At 47.4% G+C, this 22,240-nt stretch overlaps 1 protein-coding gene and 1 pseudogene across 12 annotated transcripts in view; both read right to left on the bottom strand.

Annotated features, from left to right (window-relative positions):
• Positions 1-22,240, bottom strand: part of FNBP1 (formin binding protein 1) — a 145,072-nt gene that overhangs the window by 8,606 nt on the left and 114,226 nt on the right. For 3 of the 12 annotated variants that reach the window (XM_058693818.1, XM_058693827.1, XM_058693817.1), the window contains 6 exons: positions 19,905-20,102; positions 18,788-18,970; positions 13,001-13,015; positions 8,222-8,331; positions 1,653-1,785; positions 237-358 (listed from right to left, as the gene is read on the bottom strand). In XM_058693818.1, the coding sequence (XP_058549801.1) occupies positions 237-358; positions 1,653-1,785; positions 8,222-8,331; positions 13,001-13,015; positions 18,788-18,970; positions 19,905-20,102 (761 nt within the window). The other 9 variants (XM_058693820.1, XM_058693821.1, XM_058693825.1 and 6 more) reach the window with 7 other exon arrangements.
• LOC131492253 (U6 spliceosomal RNA) lies at positions 17,423-17,536 on the bottom strand (annotated as a pseudogene).

Below are 22,240 nucleotides of genomic sequence, written 5' to 3'. Positions count from 1 at the left end.
CTGCCACCGTGCGAGCAACGTGCTTGCACACACGCCCCCCACCCCGCCCGTCCCCCGCTAACGAACACCATCTCGGGTCACCCAGCCCGTCCATCCCCGCCCCACGCGGCATCAGGGACCCGAGTCGTGGCGAAAAGGGCAGCTCAGGCCTCACGGGCGCTTTGGTGTCAGGAAACGACCTTACGCTCCTTTCCAGCCTCCAGAATCGGGAAGCGAACACAAGGGAGATACTGTACCTCTCGCGGTCCTGAGCGCAGTTGTTGACCGTGGTCGGGTTCTGGGCCTCGTACATTCCGCTCTGGCGCCGGGCCTGATCGCTGCGCGCTGGCAGCCTGCCTTCCACCTCGGCCAGCCAGGCCTGCGAGCAAGAGTGACGAAAGGCCCTGGTCTGAGCTCAGCTCAGGGCCCGACCGTGGAGTCCTAAGGCCCCACGCTGGGGTTGCCCGATGGTCACTGAAGCTGAGACTCCAGAAGGACTCCATGGGGGGGAGGGGTGGCGACGGGGGGGGGGGGGTGTCCCTCCAGTGTATTTGCACTTGGCTGTACCACCACTTCTAGCTCGTCTCACCTCGGAGACGTAGAAGCAAAGGCACTGAGGCAGCTGTGACAATGGGGCGGAAAGAACACGGGACGGGACCGCGTCACACTCTCGGGCTTTTTGCAAACAGCCATGTGGTTTCAGATGCGTTGCTTCCAGTTCCTTCTGGTTCCAAAATTCTGTGACCTCGAGGTCACACGGGGAAACAGGAGGATCCTGCCCCACGTAAGCAGTGACTCAGTTTGAAAGCCACGCTTCCTTTTTTTGGGGAGGATCACTCTCTTGAATAGGGAAGAAACGTACATATAGGAAATCCAAAGTAGAAAAAATTGCCCTCGGCGACATTTGAAACAGGGTAAGAGAGGGGCGAGAATGAAAGTGATCAGAAAAGGACATTTCTAGGCTCTAGAAACTCAAAAACGGTACCAACTGATGGATGGGCTCCAGGAAGAATTTTAAAAACGCCCCCGTTGACCCTTCGTGGCTGCAAATCACCTATTCTGACCGGAATGATCGGTTACTAATGTATCTTTCTGTGTTCTATAGCCTTCACGTTTGGGGGCAAAAGAAGCCTTTGAGTGCTCCTCTCTCGGTCCTTGAAACATTTATTATGTGTATTTCCCACTCACTTCTGATCTGTGTCTCCTCCCGGTTTTCACAGACATAACCCTTTAATAATGGGGCCTTTGAAAGAACAATAACACATTGGAATTGACTTTTTTTTTTTTTTTATGTTTTTTTGATTCCTGGCGGTGTCGGACGATTACATTCTTCCAGTTGTTTTCCATGACCAACAGAAAATGAAGCAGGATCAACTAAGGGAGGCACTTCTGGAAAAGCACTGTGGATCCCAATACGACTCTGATCGGCATCGGCTTTAGGAGACACAACGGACTGGGGGCGTGCTGAGGGGCAGGACGCTCAGTGCACGACCATTTCCCCTCTTACGACAACTCGAGACCCACCCCTTGAGACCCACCCCGACACCTCTGGCTGAATCTCCAGCCGGTGCCAGACGCTCTGTGACCGCACGCCCCCCCCACCCCGCCCCTCCCTCTGTTTCTTTTTCTTTTTTTTTTTTCAACAGAGCTTTTCAACCCCAGCTTTTTCATACCTCAAATTTCTGGGCTTCTAGCCGCAGTTTGTCTATATTTTGGCTGACTTCTGTTAATTTGTGATCCAGGCTGGCTGGGTCTCCCATCTGAGGATTCTTTAGGTAAACATCTTTCATTTTTGTTATGGCATCTCTGGAGGGGGGGGGGGGAAACCAAGAATGAGCAGAACACAGTGAAAGGTGAATGTCACGAGCTAAGTGTATTCTCCTGACGCCCTGGGAACCGTGTGAAGGTTAAGCAGGGGAAGATCGGGTAACGTCTGGGTTGGGGGGCGGGGAGCATCGGGGCTTCCTTTCCTTCTTTTTTTTTTTTTTTAAATTTTTTTTTTTCAACATTTTTTATTTATTTTTGGGACAGAGAGAGACAGAGCATGAACGGGGGAGGGGCAGAGAGAGAGGGAGACACAGAATCGGAAACAGGCTCCAGGCTCCGAGCCATCAGCCCAGAGCCTGACGCGGGGCTCGAACTCACGGACCGCGAGATCGTGACCTGGCTGAAGTCGGACGCTTAACCGACTGCGCCACCCAGGCGCCCCCCTTTCCTTCTTTAAAACTCGGTAAGAATTCCGCTACCCAGGCCTGTGTCATCCAGAGACGGTTATTAAACTCTCAGTCGCCTCTTCTGAATGCTACCTGGTGTCTCCCCATTGCCTTTAGCCGTTGAGAAACGTGAATCAATCCTGACCCCTCCCCTTGCCCCAAACGACAATAAAACCAAAGCAAACCCAGAGATTTCCTTGTGCGCATCCTTCACGCAAGCCAAAGCGACAGCTGGCATCCTGGGTCCTGCGGGGCTGTCGTTCGCTCACCCCGTGGAGAAGCACAGTTAACTGCTTTGGAAATTTTCCTACACACCCCCTTCAGCTATTAAGAAACCAGATCCATCCAGTTGGTATCCATGACGAGAGCAGCCGAGCCTCAAAGCTGCATACAGCAAGATCCCACCCCCTTCCCGAAGTCAGGTGTCGGAGGCCCGCCCACAGCAGCCTGAGTAAGGGATTCCCCAAGCTGGGGTTATCTCTAGGACCACAGAGCCCTCTTAATTTGAACTCTGGCTTTAAGGAACCTTCAGAGGGGGTCAAGATGTTAAAAAGTTTAGGGGCGCCTGGGTGGCTCGGTCGGGTGAGCACCCAACTCTTGATTTCGGCTCCAGCCACCATCTCGCGGTCCGTGAGTTCGAGCCCCGCGTCGGGCTCTGCGCTGACAGCCCGGAGCCTGGAGCCTGCTTCGGATTCTGTGTCTCCCTCTCCCGCGCCCCAAAATAAATACACATTAACAAATTTTTTCAAAAAGACGTTAAAAGCTTAACCCAAGTGACTGTGCAGGTGGTAGCGGGCCGACTTCCAGGAGCTTCCGTAAAAGACACTCTACACCCATCATACGACATCAGACCAATGAACCAAACCCTATTCTGAGTCACGGGAAATAGTTTAAATTTTTTTTTTTAATTTTTTTTTTAACGTTTATTTATTTTTGAGACAGAGAGAGACAGAGCATGAACAGGGGAGGGTCAGAGAGAGAGGGAGACACAGAATCTGAAACAGGCTCCAGGCTCTGAGCCATCAGCACAGAGCCGGACGCGGGGCTCGAACTCACAAACCGTGAGATCGTGACCTGAGCCGAAGTCGGACGCTCAACCGACTGAGCCACCCAGGCGCCCCTAAATTTTTTTTTTTTAATGTTTATTTATTTTTGAGAGAGACAGAGACAGAATGTGAGTGGGTTAGGGGCAGAGAGAGAGGGAGACCCAGAATCCGAAGCAGGCTCCAGGCTCCGGGCTGTCAGCGCAGAGCCCGACGCGGGGCTCGAACTCACAAACCGCGAGATCATGACCTGAGCCCACAAACCCACCCCCTCACATCTGAGCGCAGCCGTCCCGCGGCTCCTCTGAGGGTACCCACTGCTCGCTGTCCCTGAGGCCACAGCTTCAGAACAGCCCTCCATCCACCTGCACTCCCCGCCCCCTCACTTTGTTCCACTTCCTTCTTTTCCATGGCATGTATCACTTTCCAGCACGACATAATTCATCATCATGCTTCTCGTTCATCGTCTGTCTCTTCCTACCCGATTAGAAGCTCTTTGAGGGAGCCCTGGGGGCTCCAGCTCACACTGATTTGGTATCTCCCCGCTGGCGGGCCCATACCCGGCACACAGTAGGTGCTCCATAAATGCCGGCGAGATGAATACGTGTCCTGACGGCAAACAAACTGTAGCGTCCACCTGGACGCAATTCCTCTCTTGGCTTTATGGCTACACCGCCAGCTACAGCCCGATTTCTCTGCAAATCTTCTCAAGAGACTTGATGCGACTCACTACCTCCGATTCTCCTCCTCCTCTCTCTCCTGATCGGTCTCTCCAGAAGCTTAATTTCATTCATCTTTTCAAGGGACCAACTTTTGGATTTGTTGATCCCCTTTGCTGAGGGCGTACTTTTTTTTCCTACATAATTAATTTACATTCTTTCCTGGCTTCTATTTATCTTTGGTTCCATTTGCTGTGTTTTTTCTAACTTTTTTTTAAATAATTTTTTTAAGTTTATTTATTTATGATTGAGAGAAAAAGAGAGAGAGAGAGAGAGAGGGCATAAGCTGGGGAGAGGCAGAGAGAAAGAGGGAGACACAGAATCCGAAGCAGGCTGCAGGCTCTGAGCTGTCGGCGCAGAGCCCGACGTGGGGCTCGAACTCACAGACCGTGAGATTGTGACCTGAGCTGAAGTCAGACACGTAACCGACCGAGCCACCCAGGTGCCCCCTTTTCCAACTTCTTGAGATGGATACTTATTCACAGCTACACTTCTTAATTTCTAAACTTTTGTTCTTGGTAACCAGCTTTATGTCAGGCTTCAGAGAGCACACCTTGAACGCGGTCTCCCCTTGGACGTTTGTAGAGATTCGCTTCATGAAAACAGGATGTGCTCAACTTTTGGAAATGTTCTATGGGTGCTTGAAAAGAATGCGTCCATGCAATCACTGGATAGGCGTGTCCTGGGTCAATGTGATCAATCCTATCATTTAAATATTCTGCCCTGACTGTGTTGAATCTGTTCTGTCAGTTACGGACAGAAGAGCATTAAAAAAAAAAAATCTCTCCCTACAACGACGTGTTTGTGTTTCTTGTACACGCTGATGTCCAAGGGTTAAGAGCAAAACCTTGTTTATGTTTTGAGGTCATCTGGTCCCACGGATTTAACTGAGCTGTTTGGTACTCGAAGTATTTATTGTTATAAAGTTGATCCTCCTTGAGCTGAATAGTTAGAGGGTTTTTTTGGCCCGAAAGTCAGTCTTCCTTCGGTCGGCACTGGCCAATCAGTGGATGACAGATCTTTTTCCATTCTTTTATTTTCAACCTTTCTGTACCTTGCGTGTTAGGGGTGCCCTGGAGCCTGCTTCAGATTCTGTGTCCCCCTCTCTCTCTGTCCCTCCTCCACTTGTGCTCTGTCTCTCAAAAATAAATAAAAATATTAAAAAAAAAAAAAGAAAAAAAAGAAAAAGAAAAGGGGCACCTGGGTGGCTCAGTTAGTTAAGCATCTGGCTTCGGCTCAGGTCATGATCTCGCGGTCTGTGAGTTCGAGCCCTGCGTCAGGCTCTGTGCTGACGGCTCAGAGCCTGGAGCCTGTTTTGGATTCTGTGTCTCCCTCTCTCTCTCTGCCCCTCCCCTGCTCGAGCTTTGTCTCCCTCTCCTCTCTCTCTCTCTCTCTCTCTCTCAAATAAACATTAAAAAAATTTTTAAATGAAATCTAGCATCAACTTTGCGCTTCTGACTAATCCTGCCTTCTTCTACACACAAATGTCAGCGGCCTGACATATGGTTTGTTCATCACTTTATCCTCAGCGCCTACGATATTTCCTTGTACACAGTACATGCTCACTAAACAGTCATTTAGTGAAGGTTTAAATGTGATTTGCCTAATTACCAGCAAGGCTGCTGGAAGGGTTAAAAGGTTAACCAGGTCCCCTGGCCATGACCCAAGTGGCAGAGGAAATTTTCTACGTAATTATTGGACAGCGTCCGATGTCATTTCGCATACTTGAGTCCTAACTTCCCACTCTCGGACGGAACACAACTGCTCACATATTAAACGGCATGAGGTTTAACTGGCTTATACACCGATGACCCTTTCTGTATTTGGTCCCACATGTAATAAAAAGTACAGGGACGAAGTTTTCATTTCAGGAGGTGTGTTTCTAATATAAAACAGCAGCGAAGGTAATTATATGTGCTGCTACATTTTATGTGGCCTAACAGGATTTATGAAACCCACCCATTTTTCAGGAGCTGCTTTACCAGAGGCAAAAAAATAAATAAATAAACAACTACTTTTCTTTTGCATATACTTTAACTATACTGACCTACCAATTGTTTGCTTTATGCATAACCAAATTTTATTTTTAAAAACGATTTTTCTTAATGTTTATTTTTTGAGAGAGAGAGAGAGAGAGAGAGCACAAGCAGAGGGAGAGAGGGAGGCACAGAATCCAAAACAGGCTCCCGGCTGCAAGCCATCACCCGACGACGCAGGGCTCGAACTCACGAACCGTGAGATCGTGACCTGAGCTGAAGTCGGACGCTCAACCGACTGAGCCACCCAGGCGTCCCTGCATAACCCGATTTTAATCCCAGCTTCCATATCGTTCAAATTACACAGAGTCACTTTTTGGCTACATGCAAAGCACAAAATCTCAAGTTATCTTTTAGAAAATCTCAAGTTCAAATCTCAGATGGATCAGTGACTCGCCTAACTCACTCAGTGAGAATTTCAGAAGGTGGGAGACGATTAACAAAGCGGTTTTTCAATCGGGATTAGTAGCAAGTATCCCCTACGTGATATTAAAGATGTACAGGTTATAAACGTGGGAAGCACAAGGGAAGACAGGTATCAAACCTCTTCCATTTTTTTTTTTTTTTATGGGCACGATTCTAGGAACTTGCAAAACAGCCCCGAAAACTGGGAACCCCGGAAGTGGAGGCAGAAGCTGGTCAAGAGTCAGCAACCGTCACCCCCCTGACGGCCGGCGGTGTGTAAGGCGTACTGTGATTTATTTTCTAGACACTGTCAATATGTTCCGTAACAAGATACGGAGACGCGAGAACCTCTGGGAGGGCTGACTGTCATTCAACCTCAGGGAGAAAAACAAGCACGTTTTGGACTCAAAGCTAGGACGTGGGGCAAGGGGGAGGGGCTAGAGTCAGGCCGTGTTTCTCTTCCTCATTTGTACACGAGACTTGGCTCTGGGGCACGTGGGTGGCTCAGTGGGTTAAGCATCTAATTCTTGATCTCGGCTCAGGTCACCCTCTCAGTTTGTGAGACAAAGCCCCGTGTCAGGCTCTGCGAGGACAGTGCGGAGCCTGCTTGGGATTCTTCCTCTCTCCCTCTGTCCCTTCTCCCCCTCCTCTCTCCCTCTCGAAATAAATAAACTTAAAAAAAAACACCAAAAACCCAACCCTCAGCTATACAGTCACGATTTAAAAAAAGAAGAAGGTGGGGGGGGGGGGATGGGTGAAGCAGGTGAAGGAGATTAAAAGCACACGGATCATGATGAACACTGCGTAAAATATGAACTGTCGAATCACCACATTGTCCACCTGAAGCTAATACGACACCGCACGTTAACTCTACTGGAATTAAAATTAGAAACCTAGAAAGAAATACAAAATCTAAGGGTTGCCTGGCTGGCTCGGCCGGGAGAGCATGCGACTCTTGATCTCGGGGTTGTTGAGTTCAAGCGCCACGTTGGGGGTAGACATTACTTCAAAAGAAGTAAAAAAAATTTTTTTTAAATGCGGAAATATAGAAAAAAAAATAATCTTATGTATTTTGTTGCCCAAACTCAGAATAAAACCTATTTGTGAAAAGAATTCTCCTGATCGGTACTGAAGTCCTCCAGGAGACTCTCCGCGACAAAACACGCGGCCGAAATAATCACTTATGTTGAACCCATTTTAGGATTTCCTGTCTTTCCAAACTGAACCTGAATTCCTTTTTCTTTCTTTTCTTTCTTTCTTTCTCTCTCTTTTTCTTTCTTTCTTTCTCTTTCTTTTTCTTTCTTTCTCTCTTTTTCTTCCTTCCTTTCCTCTTTCTTTCTTCCTTCCTCCTTTCCCTTCTTTTTCTTTTCTTTGTTCCTTCCTTCTTTCCTTTTTCATTTTTCCTCCTTCCTCCCTTCGTCCTTCCTTTCTTTTCCTTTTCTATCTTCCTTCCTTCCTCCTTCCTTCCTTTTTCTTTTTTCTTTTTCCTCCTTCCTTCCTTTTTCTTCCTTCCTTCCTTCCTTTTTTTCTTCCTTCCTCCTTCCTTCTTTTTCCTTCCTTCCTTCCTTCCTCTCTTCCTTCTTTTTTCTTCCTTCCTCCTTCCTTCCTTTTTTTCCTTTCTTTCTTCCTTCCTTCCTTTTTCTTTTTTCTTTCTTTCTTCCTTCCTCCCTTTCTTTCTTTTGACTTTTTTTTAAGTCATCTCTACACCCAACGTGGGGGCTCGAACTCACGACCCCGAGACCGAGCGTTCGCGAGCTCCCCCCGACTGAGCCGGCCAGGCGCCCCCGAACCTGAATTTCTCAGTAAGTCACACTGCTGCACTCTACCTTTGGTCCATCTCCTTTTGAATTTCTTTATTTAATTCATCGACTTTCTGCTGCAGCTTTTTCCTTCTCTGCTCAGGCGGGAGGTTGCTGAAATCCTCTGGCGCGGCGCCCTGCAGATGCAAACATGCGTGAGCCAGCGGCAGGGCTGGAAAACAGACACCGAGCGAAGCCCGCGGGAAAGATGCCCCCAGACCCCGGGGGCCGCAGATGTCCGCATGTGTTTTCATGAAATCGGTGAAGCCCTTTCCCACAACACCCAGCTGAGTCGCAGAATCAGTGCATGCAAACTGCCAAGGAAAGTCCCACAGACCGGTTCCCGCTCCAGGCCTGCCGGCCCAGCCGCCTTCCGCCAAAGGCAGAGAGCGAGACGGCAGAAGGAGGGAGGCGAAGAAGGACCTCTGACCCCCACGAGAATCCACGAGAAACCCATTTTGCGACAGGTTCTCCACTTGACCGCCAGGGTCGGTGGCATCGCTGAAGTCTGAAGGAAGTTTGTAGTTTCTGCTTCCTTCATAAAACACAGGGACAAGCGCCCCTGTCACCCATGTCCCGTCAAAGGCACTGCTTTCCTCCCTGATCTTTCTTCCCATTTCTGCACACAGGCGGAGGCCAAAAGTTTCCATCCCCAGCAAGTGACAGATGGGACATCTGGCTCCTCAGAGACCGTGGGTGAAAAGGACATTAAAACATATATCCTCCCACCTCCCCACCCCCCCACCCCCCACTGGACCCTTCCCTCTGAAAGTCTGGTCACGCCTTTTGACATCTAGAGGGTGACCGCAGAAAAGTCCACGGAGAGCTCGCGCCCCGATCTCCACACCGGCTTCCCAGCGTGCAAATAAATCCATGCCAGCTGTTTCCAATCTGGCAGGAGGAGCAGATTTTGACATCTTGATCCCCCTTCAGAAACAATTCCTATCTTTCCTCCGTGCCTGCCATCTGAGCAGAAAATATCAACAGCGAGCTTCCAGACAGATGCTTACGCGTTAGAAGCTGCGGCTAGGCTGTTGGTCCCCGAGTGCTTTGACTTCAACGAGGCTGTGACCATAAAGACAGAGAAATGTATTCCACAACCAGGGAGAAGCCAAGGAATTGAAAAAGAGATCCCCCCCCCCCACCCGCCTTGCTTTCGAGCCAATTAAACAAAGACCAGACTGGCTCGGGAGGGGGTGGAAAAGAGGGGACCCGGATAACGGAATTCCGAAATCAAGCTGAATTTGCCAAGCAGCTAATATGGTGCTTTGTGACCAAGGCTCCTTGGCTGCCTGCGACAGGATGCCAGGTTGCTGGGCTGGAAGCGTGTGATTCAGCAGGGTTTACCCGAAGGCCACGCACAGACCTCTCAGCTGATGCTCTCAGACTTGTGCTCACGCGTGCGTGTGTGTATGCGTGTAAGAGAGAGAAGATTTGAGTGAAACCAGAAGTGGCTATTTCCCTGATGGCAAACCGAGCCAGTCCAATCGCCTCGATGGCGAAGAGGAACCAGAAAGAAATCAGACTTGTTTTTTCTTTCCCACGTGCTACTACCGTGTCGGTGACACTTGAAACCCTCAATCGTGTGCTTTTTCACTTGGGCTGAATTGAGTCGCCGGGCCAGCGAGCACGAGACTCTGTCCTCGTGCTGGCTTGACTCAAAACAGATCAGCACACTTTCCGGAATGGAGGGGCTTTTTGGTCTGTGTTGCTTTTCGGTGCTGCAACAAGTCACGGCCGCCAGGAGACCTAGCGAGCGGTCGACGTCGATTCACGGATCTTCACTGAGCCTGACTGTGTGCTGGGAGTCCCGAAGAATTTTTTTTCGACAAAGGATGGAAAAGGTCTCATGTCTGCACTGGTCAGTGCGGTAGTCGCACAGAGCTGCCGCACATCTGCACCGCGGCCAGGGCAACCGTGGGACTGCCTGAAGTTTTCGTTTCATTTTCCTGAACTGAAATGTGAAGAGCCGAGTGTGAAGTGTGGCTGCCGTACGGGACGGCACAGGTCTAGATGGAGAACAGGTGTAAGATTTGCGTTTGGTGTATCCACAGCTGCAAAGGGATCTTCAGTAAAACGGACCGTACTTAGGGCTTACGGACAGATACCCTCAACAGCAAAAAAGTTAACTTTAATCATTTACGAAAACTAAAAACGGTTAAATGAGGAAGGAATGAATTAGGGCCCTTTTGATAGATATTCCGTGTTTCTGTATTGCTGTTTAGAAACTAATCTCGGGGCACCTGGGTGGTTCAGTCAGTTAAGTGCCCCGACTTCGGCTCGGGCCATGATCTCACGGTTCGTGGGTTCGAGCCCTGCATCGGGCTCTGTGCTGATGGCTCAGAGCCTGGGGCCTGCTTCGGATCCTCTGCCTCCCTCTCTCTCTGCCCCTCCCCTGCTTGCACGCTCTCTCTCTCTCTCTCTCAAAAAATAAATAAAAATATTAAAAAATAGAACCTAATCTCATGCACTATGCCTCAAACAAACCTCATGTCACCCTTGGAGTTGCAGGTCGTAACTTCTTCATCCAAAGGAGCGTATGGTGTCTGGAAGTGCCTTAAAAGGCCATTGTGTCCAATTAGCTTTTTAATTCCATGAAGGAATTTATATTTCCAGCTTCGGGTCAGAACAGACTTTCTGAAGTCTTTGGAATGGCCTGGTTTACAAAGAGACTGGCCACACCAGGTGGCACTGGTGTTTCAGGAAGGGGGGGGGGAGGTCAAAGCACGTATGGTTATTTTAAGTGGCTGTGGCTCTAGGAGGAACTTGTTTTACCCATTTCTGGAATCAAACACTTGCTCCGGAGCATTTCCCCACAAACAGCCCAAGCACGAGCTGCTTCCTGGGATTTTACGCTTGTTTCCACCCCAGGCATCTCTGGGCAACACTCCATTTCTTTTTTTTTTTTTTTTTTTTCTTTTTTATTTTTTTATTTTTGGGACAGAGAGAGACAGAGCATGAACAGGGGAGGGGCAGAGAGAGAGGGAGACACAGAATCGGAAACAGGCTCCAGGCTCCGAGCCATCAGCCCAGAGCCTGACGCGGGGCTCGAACTCACGGGCCGCGAGATCGTGACCTGGCTGAAGTCGGACGCTTAACCGACTGCGCCACCCAGGCGCCCCTCCATTTCTTTATTAGTGTCTACGTAACGATATAAAGCAACAATTCAATACCAGGCGGGTAAAATGATTTCTATCTCAGACAGAAAGACCGCCTAATATTATTAGTGATATTATCCTTTGTTGCCAGCACCTCAGCAGAAGAAGAAATACAGAAAGGGCAAGGAAGGAACCCCAGTATCTGAGAGACTCCTACTTAATCGATCTAATTTCTCCCCAATTGTTGCTGTCGTTGAACACAGTTCATTGAAACATTTAGAATGTTTTCCTTCTTGTAGACACTTTAATTAGGGACTCGTCTTGGATTTTGAGTTTAAGAAATGTTCAATTTAATAAAATATTCATTTCCTTCCTTCCTTCCTTCCTTCCTTCCTTCCTTCCTTCCTTCCTTCCTTCCTTCTTTCCTTCCTTCCTTCTTCTGGTTTTGGCGTTAGGGTAATGCTGGCCCCAGAGAATGAGTTAGGAAGTATTTCCTCTGCTTCGATCTTCTGAAAGAAATTATAGAGAACTGATAGCATTTCTTCCCGAAATATTTGGTAGAATTCCCCAGTGAGTCCATTTGGGCCATGTGCTTAATTCTTGATAAACGAATGCTAGGATCAAATAAATGGGTGTGCTCGCACATGTGTGTGTTTAAGTACGCTCCACGCCCAACGTGGAGCTTGAACTCATGACTCTGAGATCAAGACTCACAGGCTCTATGGACTGAGCCAGCCAGGCACCCCTAAAATATTCATTTTCTTTAGGGTTGAGTTGGTTGCCAAATACTGAGTCAGGTGGAAAAAATTCTGTATATGCGCACATATACATATATGTGCACGCGTACAAATGTGTACATCAGGATAACCAGAAACTCTTATCCTGCATTATCAACAGAATTGCATAAAGTGCTGACTTCCTCCCTGGTTGAATTGTTGCAATTTATCATGGTCCATAATTTTAGGAAATTCTCAGCTGTGCCGTTGAGACCACTATGTAAGTTACACGTATCTGAAGTGCAGTTAAGGGTTATAGAGTTAAGAGTTTCTTTTAAGAAATTTAATAATGATTAGTCTGTTTACTAGGGCTATATGCAAGTAGGTAGGAACAACACAGAACACTAAGTACATCATTTTAGGAAGGCTTAGGAGGCTCCTTCCGGTGTCTGTAAAGTCACCTTGTGATTTCTTAAATCAGCTATGCACAAGGCACCCACGTATTTATGTAGCAACTTTAAAGATTCCGTGGCTTGCGATTCTCGCAGGCGGCCTCGGACCTGAGTTTGAGACCGGCACCATCCCTGCACGTGTCCTTCAGGCTCCCCACATCTTCCATCTGCTTCTGGGGTCCCCAGGGAGGAGCACCCTCCAGCCGCGAAATTTACCTTGACTCCAAATGATCCCATGAGCCACCCCCCCGATATTGAGTATTTCTATTTATGCTCGCACTTAAATAAAGCTTATGAATATTTGCCATCCTCTTAAGGCCCCAATAAGAAAGAAAACCAAATCAGGAGTTAAGCGTTAATTTTCTTAGCGACTTGAAAAGATTAAGATCGCCCCTATTAGATTTTGGACCTTTGTTTTGCAAAGGTCTAATGAAAAAACACCAGCAAAAGCACACGCAAAGGAAACACACACCAAAAAAAAAAAAAAAAAAAAGGCAAGCTGATTAGATTCAGGACATGCATATGAATAATTGTGCTTACCAGCTTGAGAGAAAGCTTCATGTAAAAATTGAAGAGGTAACAGGGGAAAAAAAGAGAGAGAGACAACACATCAGAAGAAGAGGAACTCGACCAGTTCCACCGTATTAACATAGCACATAAATTCACCTGTCGCTTGTGCAAATGGCTTGCAGCGGATCTGTGCAAACGTTCACAAGAGGGGCTGGCCCCTGCCAAAAACCTTCTTTTAGCTGCCACGTTGCCAGAGCAAAGAATAAAGATAGAAAAGGAGAGTTTCTGTTCACAGTTCTGTATCGGTCACATCAGCCTGGAGACGAGCTAAATTACGTTTGCAGTGGGTAACACATGCGGATAATACAAGCCAAGAACAATCAGGTAGGCTTTTGTTCACCAAATTTCACATGGAATGTTTTACTCACAGCGGGGGTCTGGAGAGCAAGGACTTCCATAAGGTACAAGTAATCTATCTTAAGGAACTCTAATAACTGGCATTTCTTAAAGGCACCCACTCTCGAGTGGGTGAACGGGGGACCAGGGACTGGAAGTTGCTTGAGGAAACCACCCACAGGAGCCAGAAAGCCTCTCTGCACCAGGCTGGAGGCAGGACGTTGCTCTCTCCCACCTGAGCACCGCTCACCACCTCCTGCACCGTGGAAGGTGTACTCAGAGGCTCTCCATCCACTCTGAGCCCTACCCCCGGGGGTTACATAGCACTTGGGGAATTAATAGCAGCAGCTGCTCTGAAGGTTACCTTTAGGAAATAGAGAACCAGCTGTCTCAACTACCGAGGGAACACTTACTCCTTGCTGTGGATTTGCTGGGAATTATCAGGACACAGCAGGTGCAATTCTGCTGGGCCTGCAGATTAGCAAAGGTATAGTGACTCCTCGACACAAAACAGATGACGAGGCATCTCCGAATTAGCAAACGAAACATTCGGTTCTTCGTTAACAGGGGGGACATGCTCTATGGCTATAAAGCAGTGTTTTGAGAGTGCAGTGCCTTTTTGCTTAGCTGTCGTCAATCCTAAAAGTTCCGGCAGCTGTAGTAGGATCAAAACTATGTTGGGGACAAAGCACCGAAGAAAGGGCCCTTTGATTTTAAGTGGCGAGGGGGGAGGGTGTTAAAATTCCTTAACCAGATTTAAAAAATCTTATTCTTAAGATTAACTCAAAAATGGACTCTTCTTTTTAAATAGGCAGGAAGCTTTTAAAGACATTGCCCTTATGGGGGAAAAAGAAAGACTCTGAAGGAAGGAAGTGGTCGGACAAAACTTTTGGGAGAACACGGTACACACAGGCACACTCGCGACTGTCTTGTGCGCCCCTCCTGTGAGCTTTAGCACAGATCAGTTTGTCACGACTTGGGTTCTTTACAGACAACACCGGGTGCACAGCAGAAAACTTTGCGAATATCCTCCCTAGAAAGCACACTACCACCTACAGATGTCTCCTCACACGTTATCGTCTTCAATGCTGCTAATTCAAAGAACCGGAATTTGAACTTCATACATTACCTGTTCTCTATTCGGCTACTTCGGTGACTTATATACGTATGCAAGCTATGTATTCTTCCTTAAGCATCCCGAAAGAAGAATTCTAACATCAAACCTCATGGCACGGGAATATCACCACTTCATAATGAAAACGAATCATGAGGACTGGAAACAAATCCGAGCACCAATGGGAAAATACTGAGTTTTCAAGACAAAATTCGATTTTCCGAAGTGGACAGTGATGGGGAATCTACATAAAGCACCAGCACGGTGCCGCGTATTCTTGTAACGATTATTATAAACTGGTTTTCGGTCGTGAGTTGTAAGCCAGCCAGTTAGATCATTTAACATTAGAAACCGAATCATTTAAGAGAATCGTTTTCAAAGACGGCATTAAGTGCGCTGCGAGACACCCGGGGAACTAAGAAGCTGTCAGTTTCAGGCAACAAGTATGGAGCCTTGGAAGCCACACGTGTCAATAACACATGAGGGAACACAGAGCCAGCGGGTCCATGTGTTATTCTGCAGCCGCAGGTACTAACCTCAAGTACGAAGAAAGGGGACGGTAAAAATGAATACACGAGTAAATGTGTTTAAGGTCCATGGAAAGTCACGGTACTACTCTATGACCTTGCTCGTTGCTTCAGTGGTCATTCTGGCTCTCCAAGCTTTATGGCATAACCTCCTTACGGATCCACCCGTTTCAGACCGGATCGTGAGCCCTCTTGCTACGCAACTGCCGTCCGTTAAGAGTGTCCTTCTCCTGGGACCACGCTCTGTGGCTGCGCTTATGGGGGAGACTCTGCCGTAAAGGCACATACCCAGGGACATCGTCTCAGACGGCCGAGCTCAGCTCACTGGCATTTTTAGGCAGTTTGGTGGTTATTGGGAAGTTGGGTTCTCTTCCCCCCTCCCGCCCCAAGCTTTCCGGATGAAGGAGCTTGGGATTGCATTTATACTGAGAATTGGGCTTTTTCTGTGTCCAGGTCCGCCAGTGGAGAATTTCATTGCTGGGTCCCCAGTCTTGGTGCTGTCATAGGGGTTAGTGCCTGTGCTGTGACTGTATGACCTGGCCGACACATGGAAACTTACAACATAGTCCCTAGCTTCAAAAGCATACGTGGGCTTCCCTATCGTCCTCTTCATGAGTTCTTTGTGAAAACAGAAAGACTGAGTCTGCCAATAATCAGCAAGAGAACAAGATAAAATAAATAAAAAATTACAGTAACCATACAACCGCAACATCTGACAAACGGTCGGTAAGGACTTTCCAAATCTTTTCATCCACTTTGATGGGATTTTTCCATGCAACGAGCTCTCAAACGTGGGGAAAATATGTCCACGCTTTAGATTTAGAAGGCCCTTGCCCAGCCCGGGAAAAGAAATCTTAATTTAAGGCAATAAAATTACATCTGTAAATGGCAAACCGAGACCATACTTTCTAGTTCCATTTTTCTTACGGAAAGATGAAAACATGGCTAATCATGCTTAGGTGACCTACTGTAGAAACGTTCAGTGAAACAGAATCTTCTTGCAGATGCCAACGGCTTACAACACCCTTCCCTGGTAGGGTTGCTTTACATCCAATTTGTTAACAAATCATAAATTAAAAAAAATAAAATGAAATTTGTTTCCCCAAACTTCAGATTGCTTTTTATTTTTTTGAACTTCCTAATCGTACTTGGATCATGAGTTTCCTTTTTCTTTCCTTTTTGTTGACTGCTACTTCCTGAAGGAAGGGTCATCAAATGTGACCTTTGCTAAGAGCAGACTGACCAAAAGTGAGGGAGGCAGAAATATGTTTCTATCTCCTTATTGATGTTTCCAGTCTGTATATGTGTGAGTTCACTCTCAGCAAAGCACACTCACTATTGAGGAGAAATTTTGTTAACCCTGTTTTTGCTGAGCACAGGTTTAAAGAGTAAGAAATAAACTTCATTTTGCTGATGACCATTTTTTTTTTTTTAAAGGGATTTTCCTTTAAATCCTCATAATAGCTGGTTTCTCATTTCACGGTGTTAAGTGTTAAATTTTTCCTAGCCATCTTTCCCGTACGCTTATTGATTACTGACATTCTTTGGTCTTTTCCTAAACATTCAGAGAACAGCATGAGACACAGATTCAGAAACCATTTGCAACCGACAGACTGTGTGGTGTTGACAGAATGGAAGAGACACAAACAAATGGGAAACAATCACGGATATTCAACAGACTCCGTTAGGAGATTCCAAAAGACCGTGCAGAGGGGTTTATTAGAAATATAATAAATGAGCGCTCTGTAAAGGTTTTGGAAGTGGCCGAGATGGGTTAACAGACCTATAGTTGATGTAAAGCTTTATACGGTCGAGCAAAAACACCCTGGCCAGATGTTGGAAATTCTTCCAGGAGTAAAAGCGGGATGGACGGGAGTGTTAAAAGCCAGCCTGATCGAGTCAGGGATTGAGATCTCATTATAGAGCTCAACGCGATCCGTCATCTACTTGGGATGCTATACTCTGCCTCCTAACAACGGCTCTCCTGAAGTCTTGCGGAAGTTAAATCTCTAATTCCTAACCTGACACGCTGGGTAACCTTAAAACAAAATAATCCCACCAATAATACAGATTCTTTGCATGAAACACTGGGATTCCCTGATGAAAGAAACTCTGCATATAAAGAAATAGGAGGGTTGTCCCTTGTTCTGTTTACTTATTTATTTTTAAAATACGGAATGCGCAGGGGCGCCTGGGTGGCTCAGTCGGTAAAGCGTCCGACTTCGGCTCAGGTCATGATCTCGCAGTCGTGAGTTCGAGCCCCGCGTCGGGCTCCGCGCTGATGGCTCGGAGCCTGGAGCCTCCTTTGGATTCTGTGTCTCCCTCTCTCTCTGCCCCTCCCTCGCTCGTGTACTCACACTTGCTCTCGCTCTCTCTCTCTCTCTCTCTCTCTCAAAAATAAATAAATAAACATTTAAAAAAATGGAACATCTCATGATTTTGTGTGTCACTCTCACATAGGGACCACGTTAATCTCCTCTGTATCGTTCCAATTTTAGCAGATGTGCTGTCCCTTGTTTTAAAAGGCAACCACTTGATTGGCTGTTATTTACTGACACTTCTTCTTTACCCAAAGGAGGGGAAGAGTAAAAATCATGTCGGTACAAGAACACATCCCCCTGCCACCGGACGGCCGGCGATCCCCAAAGGTCAGGACAAAAGACCTTTACTGGATACGTCACCGCGCTATGTGTCTGTTTGCTCTTCACTGCCACACTTCACTCGTTATTCGTAATGAAGAGTGTTGGGGGCATGGCTTAGAGTCCACTGATCGGTTCGATTTATTTGGGAGGCTACGGCTGACTCTATTCCAATCTTTTCCCGTAAACCACACTGGTATCTACTTTTGGTTCCTGGATCAATTCCACAAAACCCTGTGAGTGAAGCCAGGCAATGGTAATTAGCGTGGCAAACTGGAGTGTAAATGACCTCCACTGGCGGGTCGACCGTGGGGTACCAGATTCTCCCTGAATGTGGATGTCGCAAAACCTCAGCGTATGACGAGCGGGCTCTCTGCCTTTCATTCTGGCTCGCCGTCTTCCCAAGTTCATCTTTTTATGCCTTAGTTTTCTTGCCAGTAAGACAAGGAAACCTCGGTACCCAGGTTCGGAGGGCGGCTGAAGGAAAAGCAAACGAGCACACAGAACAGGGTCTGGTACATCACAAGCACTCGATAAACGTCAGCTCCTTCTTATTTTCACCCTTTAAAGAGAAATACTGCGTTCGGCCTCTTCCAGTCAACAGGTATTGTATCAGTCTTGTAAGTTCAGCCAAACAGCTCAAGAAACCACTGTAAACTCATGACATCTCCGCCCTCCGAACCCCGAGGCTTAGCCCGGGGAGAAGTGCCTCGGCGACACTCAGGTGGTTTTGGGAATTAACGAGCAAGTATTTTCTGCGCGTACAGTGACTTCCAATTCCTCATCTCGTCTGCCACTGGCTTTAGAGAGCGAACCGAAGTTTTCCTTTTTTGGTAAAATATTAATGACTTAGATGTTTTAAAAGGGAAGTGGAGACAAGTCCTTCCAAAACGCGCGAAGGGCGCACAGAACCCCGGGCTGGCTGGCTTTCTCTTCTTCTTTCCGTCCATTCTGCTTCCTCCTTCCTCCTCCCCTCTTTCGATTGTTGTTCTTCCGTCTAACTATGAGGAATCACAGGTCCTTACGGTTTTGCGTTACGGGAAAACACAACGGGCTCAACTCACAAACGAGATAAAGCGACGCAGGGCCAAACACGCAACCCAAGCGCACGAGAGAGACAGGATTCCGGAGCGGAACTTACCCCACGCTTTAGGCTCCTGAAGCAGTGGATTTTGGGTTTGGAGGTCATGAACTCGTTGAAGCGATGGGAGAGGGGTTCCTTTTGCTGCTTGGGAGACTGGGGGCCGTTGGGAACAGCAGTGGGTAAGGCAGAGGCAGGGGGAGGAGGGGGAGGCTGATGGGGGGATGTTAAAAGGGACATAAGCTACATGTAAGAGACGGAGCAGTGACAGAGTAAAATCAGAAACAAGAAGATAAGACACAAAACAAAAATAAGCATCAAATCATATCGGAAGTCCAAAGCAAGTACAATGCAAAACGATCGACTATCCCGGCCATGGTCCGAAAGAAAACACTGGGGCATGTGACGAAAGGGGAAGTTTTTAGTAAGTAGAAGCAAGAAGACCAAGGGACACCTGACCAGCAGCTCATGCAGACTTTCCACATGCAAACTAAGGCTTCTGATTAGTTCCGCCAAACCCGTTAGAGCCAGAAGGGCCAAGACTTCTAAGCCGCCTACGCTAACAGAGCTGAGCTTGGTGGGAGAAAATGAAGGACCCGACAGCCTCTGCGAAGCACATAGCAAAGTTATCCTGAGGCAAAAGCAGTCCCGCGGTCTTGACCACAGCCGACGCCCAGGTTAGAGCGGCCATGCGCCTGCGCATCACACTATCAAAAGAAAACGCAAAAAATGGGCATGGACGCACACAGGTTAACACCAGTCCAACACCGAGTTATTAACCCATGGAAGCGATTCCAATGAGATCTGCTGATAAATCGTTATCGGAATTCTGTGCGGTAACCCCTCTCCCAGCCGAGGCGACCGGGCGTCTGGGAGACTTAGCAGTGAAAGGCATGATGGGAAATGGCCGAGAGGTCAGTAGAGGTCAGGGTTAGCGTGGGCGACACGGTACAAAGTGGTAATATGCATCGGAAGTCAGACAAATGGCCATGGCAAAGGTTCCACCACCAAAGAGAAATGATGGTTCAAAATAAAACAGCTCACTAGCTTTTCTTTCTTTGCATTCTGCGTTCTGTTTAAAATTCTTTGCTTGTTTGTTTTCAAAGGCTTAACAGAGAAAGTCAAAAATCGCCACACTTTATAAAACTCCTTTCACACCGGGTCCAACCATCAGTACCTTATTTTTTTTGATGAAGGGCCACAACTTTCCTTTGGATTTGCCACCAAATTTGAGCTCTGGTTTGCCTTCTCCTCTGGAATTCGAGAGGCTGTTATCTGACACAGTGCGCTTCATCGGCTGAGTGTAATCCTCAAATTCAATGTCCCCGGGAGGCTCAAAGCCGGACTTGTAAGCTTCTATGACCAGCTGCGAATCCTGAAATGACACCCACCAAACAGGAATGCATTTAAATACATGCAAATACCTTTTACACAATGAATTATGATCATACAGCTGACCGTGTAAAGAATTTTGTCCAAATAAGGACTCACAGAATTGCATCTATATTGGTTAATAACAGATTTTTTTCTAGTCAAACATATATTTTTTTTCTTTTTCTTTTTCTCTTTTTAAAAATTTGTTTAAACCTTTATCTTTGAGAGAGAGACAGAGAACGAGCAGGGGAGAAAGAGAGAGAGAGAGAGAGAGAGAGAGACACAGAATCCGAAGCAGGCTCCAGGCTGTTAGCCCAGAGCCCGACGCGGGGCTTGAACTCACAAACCGTGAGATCATGACCTGAGCTGAAATCAAGAGTCGGGCACTTGACCGACTGAGCCTCCCAGGAGACCCTCCAGGAATATTTTTATAACTAGAAAGACTAAGTGCCATTCGTAAAGGTATGTGTCTAATGGAGATGGGAGAATACTTTTAAGAACCACCTGTCCACATATGGAGAAACAAATATTGAGGAAGAATGACTTTGCTAAAAGCAGGGAGAAAAAAATGAACGGCTGTTACGCAATTCCCTTGAAAAATACAGTAATACAAAAGTCTGGTTCTCACCAGAAATTCCTAAGGTAATTTAGCACCCCCCAAAGTCAAAGCCAAGAGGAGATAATCGCTCTCATTTCTTTGGTTCATTGTGGTTCGGGGGTTTTAATTCATCGCATGATTTTTCCTTATGTATGCATTTGTTCACAGTCCCAAAGGCAAGCTCCCTTCTGTTTTTCCTCTACTGTATCCCCAGAACCTGGATGGTGCCTGGGGAGAACCGTGGGCAACAAATGTCTGCTGAATAAATCAATGAACTCTACGGTGTGCACGCTGCTAGGAACTCTGGGTGCCTCACCTTCTCAGGGTCAGAGAGCGCAGACAAACGTGTGAGGCAATCACAACCGTAATGCCATAGAAAGATAGATGTGTACATAAAATATCACAGGGGCGCCTGAGTGGCTCAGTCGGGTAAGTGTCTGACTTCAACTCAGGTCACGATCTCACGGTTCATGAGTTCGAGTCCCACGTCGGGCTCTGTGCTGACAGCTCAGAGCCCGGAGGCTGCTTCGGATTCTTGTCTCCCTCTCTCTCGGCCCTGCCCGCACTCTGCCACACTGCCTCGCTCTCTCTCAAAAACAAATAAGCATTTCAAAAGTTAAAAAAAGTAACTATAGAGAAGACAATCTAGAAAGATCTCGGTTCTTTTCTTTTCTTTATTCGTCTTGAGAGAAAGAGAATGCGGGACAGGCGCAGAGAGAGAGCGCGCGAGAGAGAATCCCAAGCAGGTGCCACCCAGTGCAGGGCTTGAACCCTCGAACTGTGACAACATGACCTGAGCCAGAGTCAGACGCTTAACTGACTGAGCCGCCCAGGTGCCCCTGGGAAGATCTCAATTCTTTTTTTTTTGTTTTTATTATTTTAAAATTTTGTTTTAATGTTTATTTTTGAGAGAGGGAGAGACGGAGAGAGACACAGAGCATGAGCAGGGGAGGGGCAGAGAGAGGGAGACCCAGAATCCAAAGCAGGTTCCAGGTTCCGAGCTGTCAGCACAGGGCCCGACGTGGGGCTCGAACTCACAAATCACAAGATCATGACCTGAGTGGAAGTCAGACGCTTAACTGACTGAGCCACCCAGGCACCCCAAGATCTCAATTCTGAATACAAGCCCACATTTTAGCAAATATTTTAGCTACCACCTACTTTGTAGATGGGCCATAGACTGCGGATTATCTCCTTTTTTTTCTTTTAATTTTCTCTAAATGTGTATTTATTTTTGAGAGAAAGGGAGAGAGAGAGAGAGAGAGAGAACGAGTGGGGAGGGGTAAAGAGAGGAAGACACAGAATCTGAAGCAGGCTCCAGGCTCTCAGCTGTCAGCACAGAGCCCAACGTGGGGCTCAAACCCATGAACCATGAGATCATGACCTGAGCCAAGGTCGGACACCTAACCGACTGAGCCAGCCAGGCGCCCCAGACCACCTAAATTTTGACCTCTGAGATCTCTGAGACGTAGACAGGACAGGGCACCATTTTATGAAGACTCTTTAAAGGGATGGTGTGGGCCCTTCTCTATATTCTGCTT

The sequence above is a fragment of the Neofelis nebulosa genome, chromosome 12, assembly GCF_028018385.1.
Source record: "Neofelis nebulosa isolate mNeoNeb1 chromosome 12, mNeoNeb1.pri, whole genome shotgun sequence".
NCBI lineage: Eukaryota > Metazoa > Chordata > Mammalia > Carnivora > Felidae > Neofelis > Neofelis nebulosa.
This window is presented reverse-complemented; position numbering and strand designations above follow the sequence as displayed.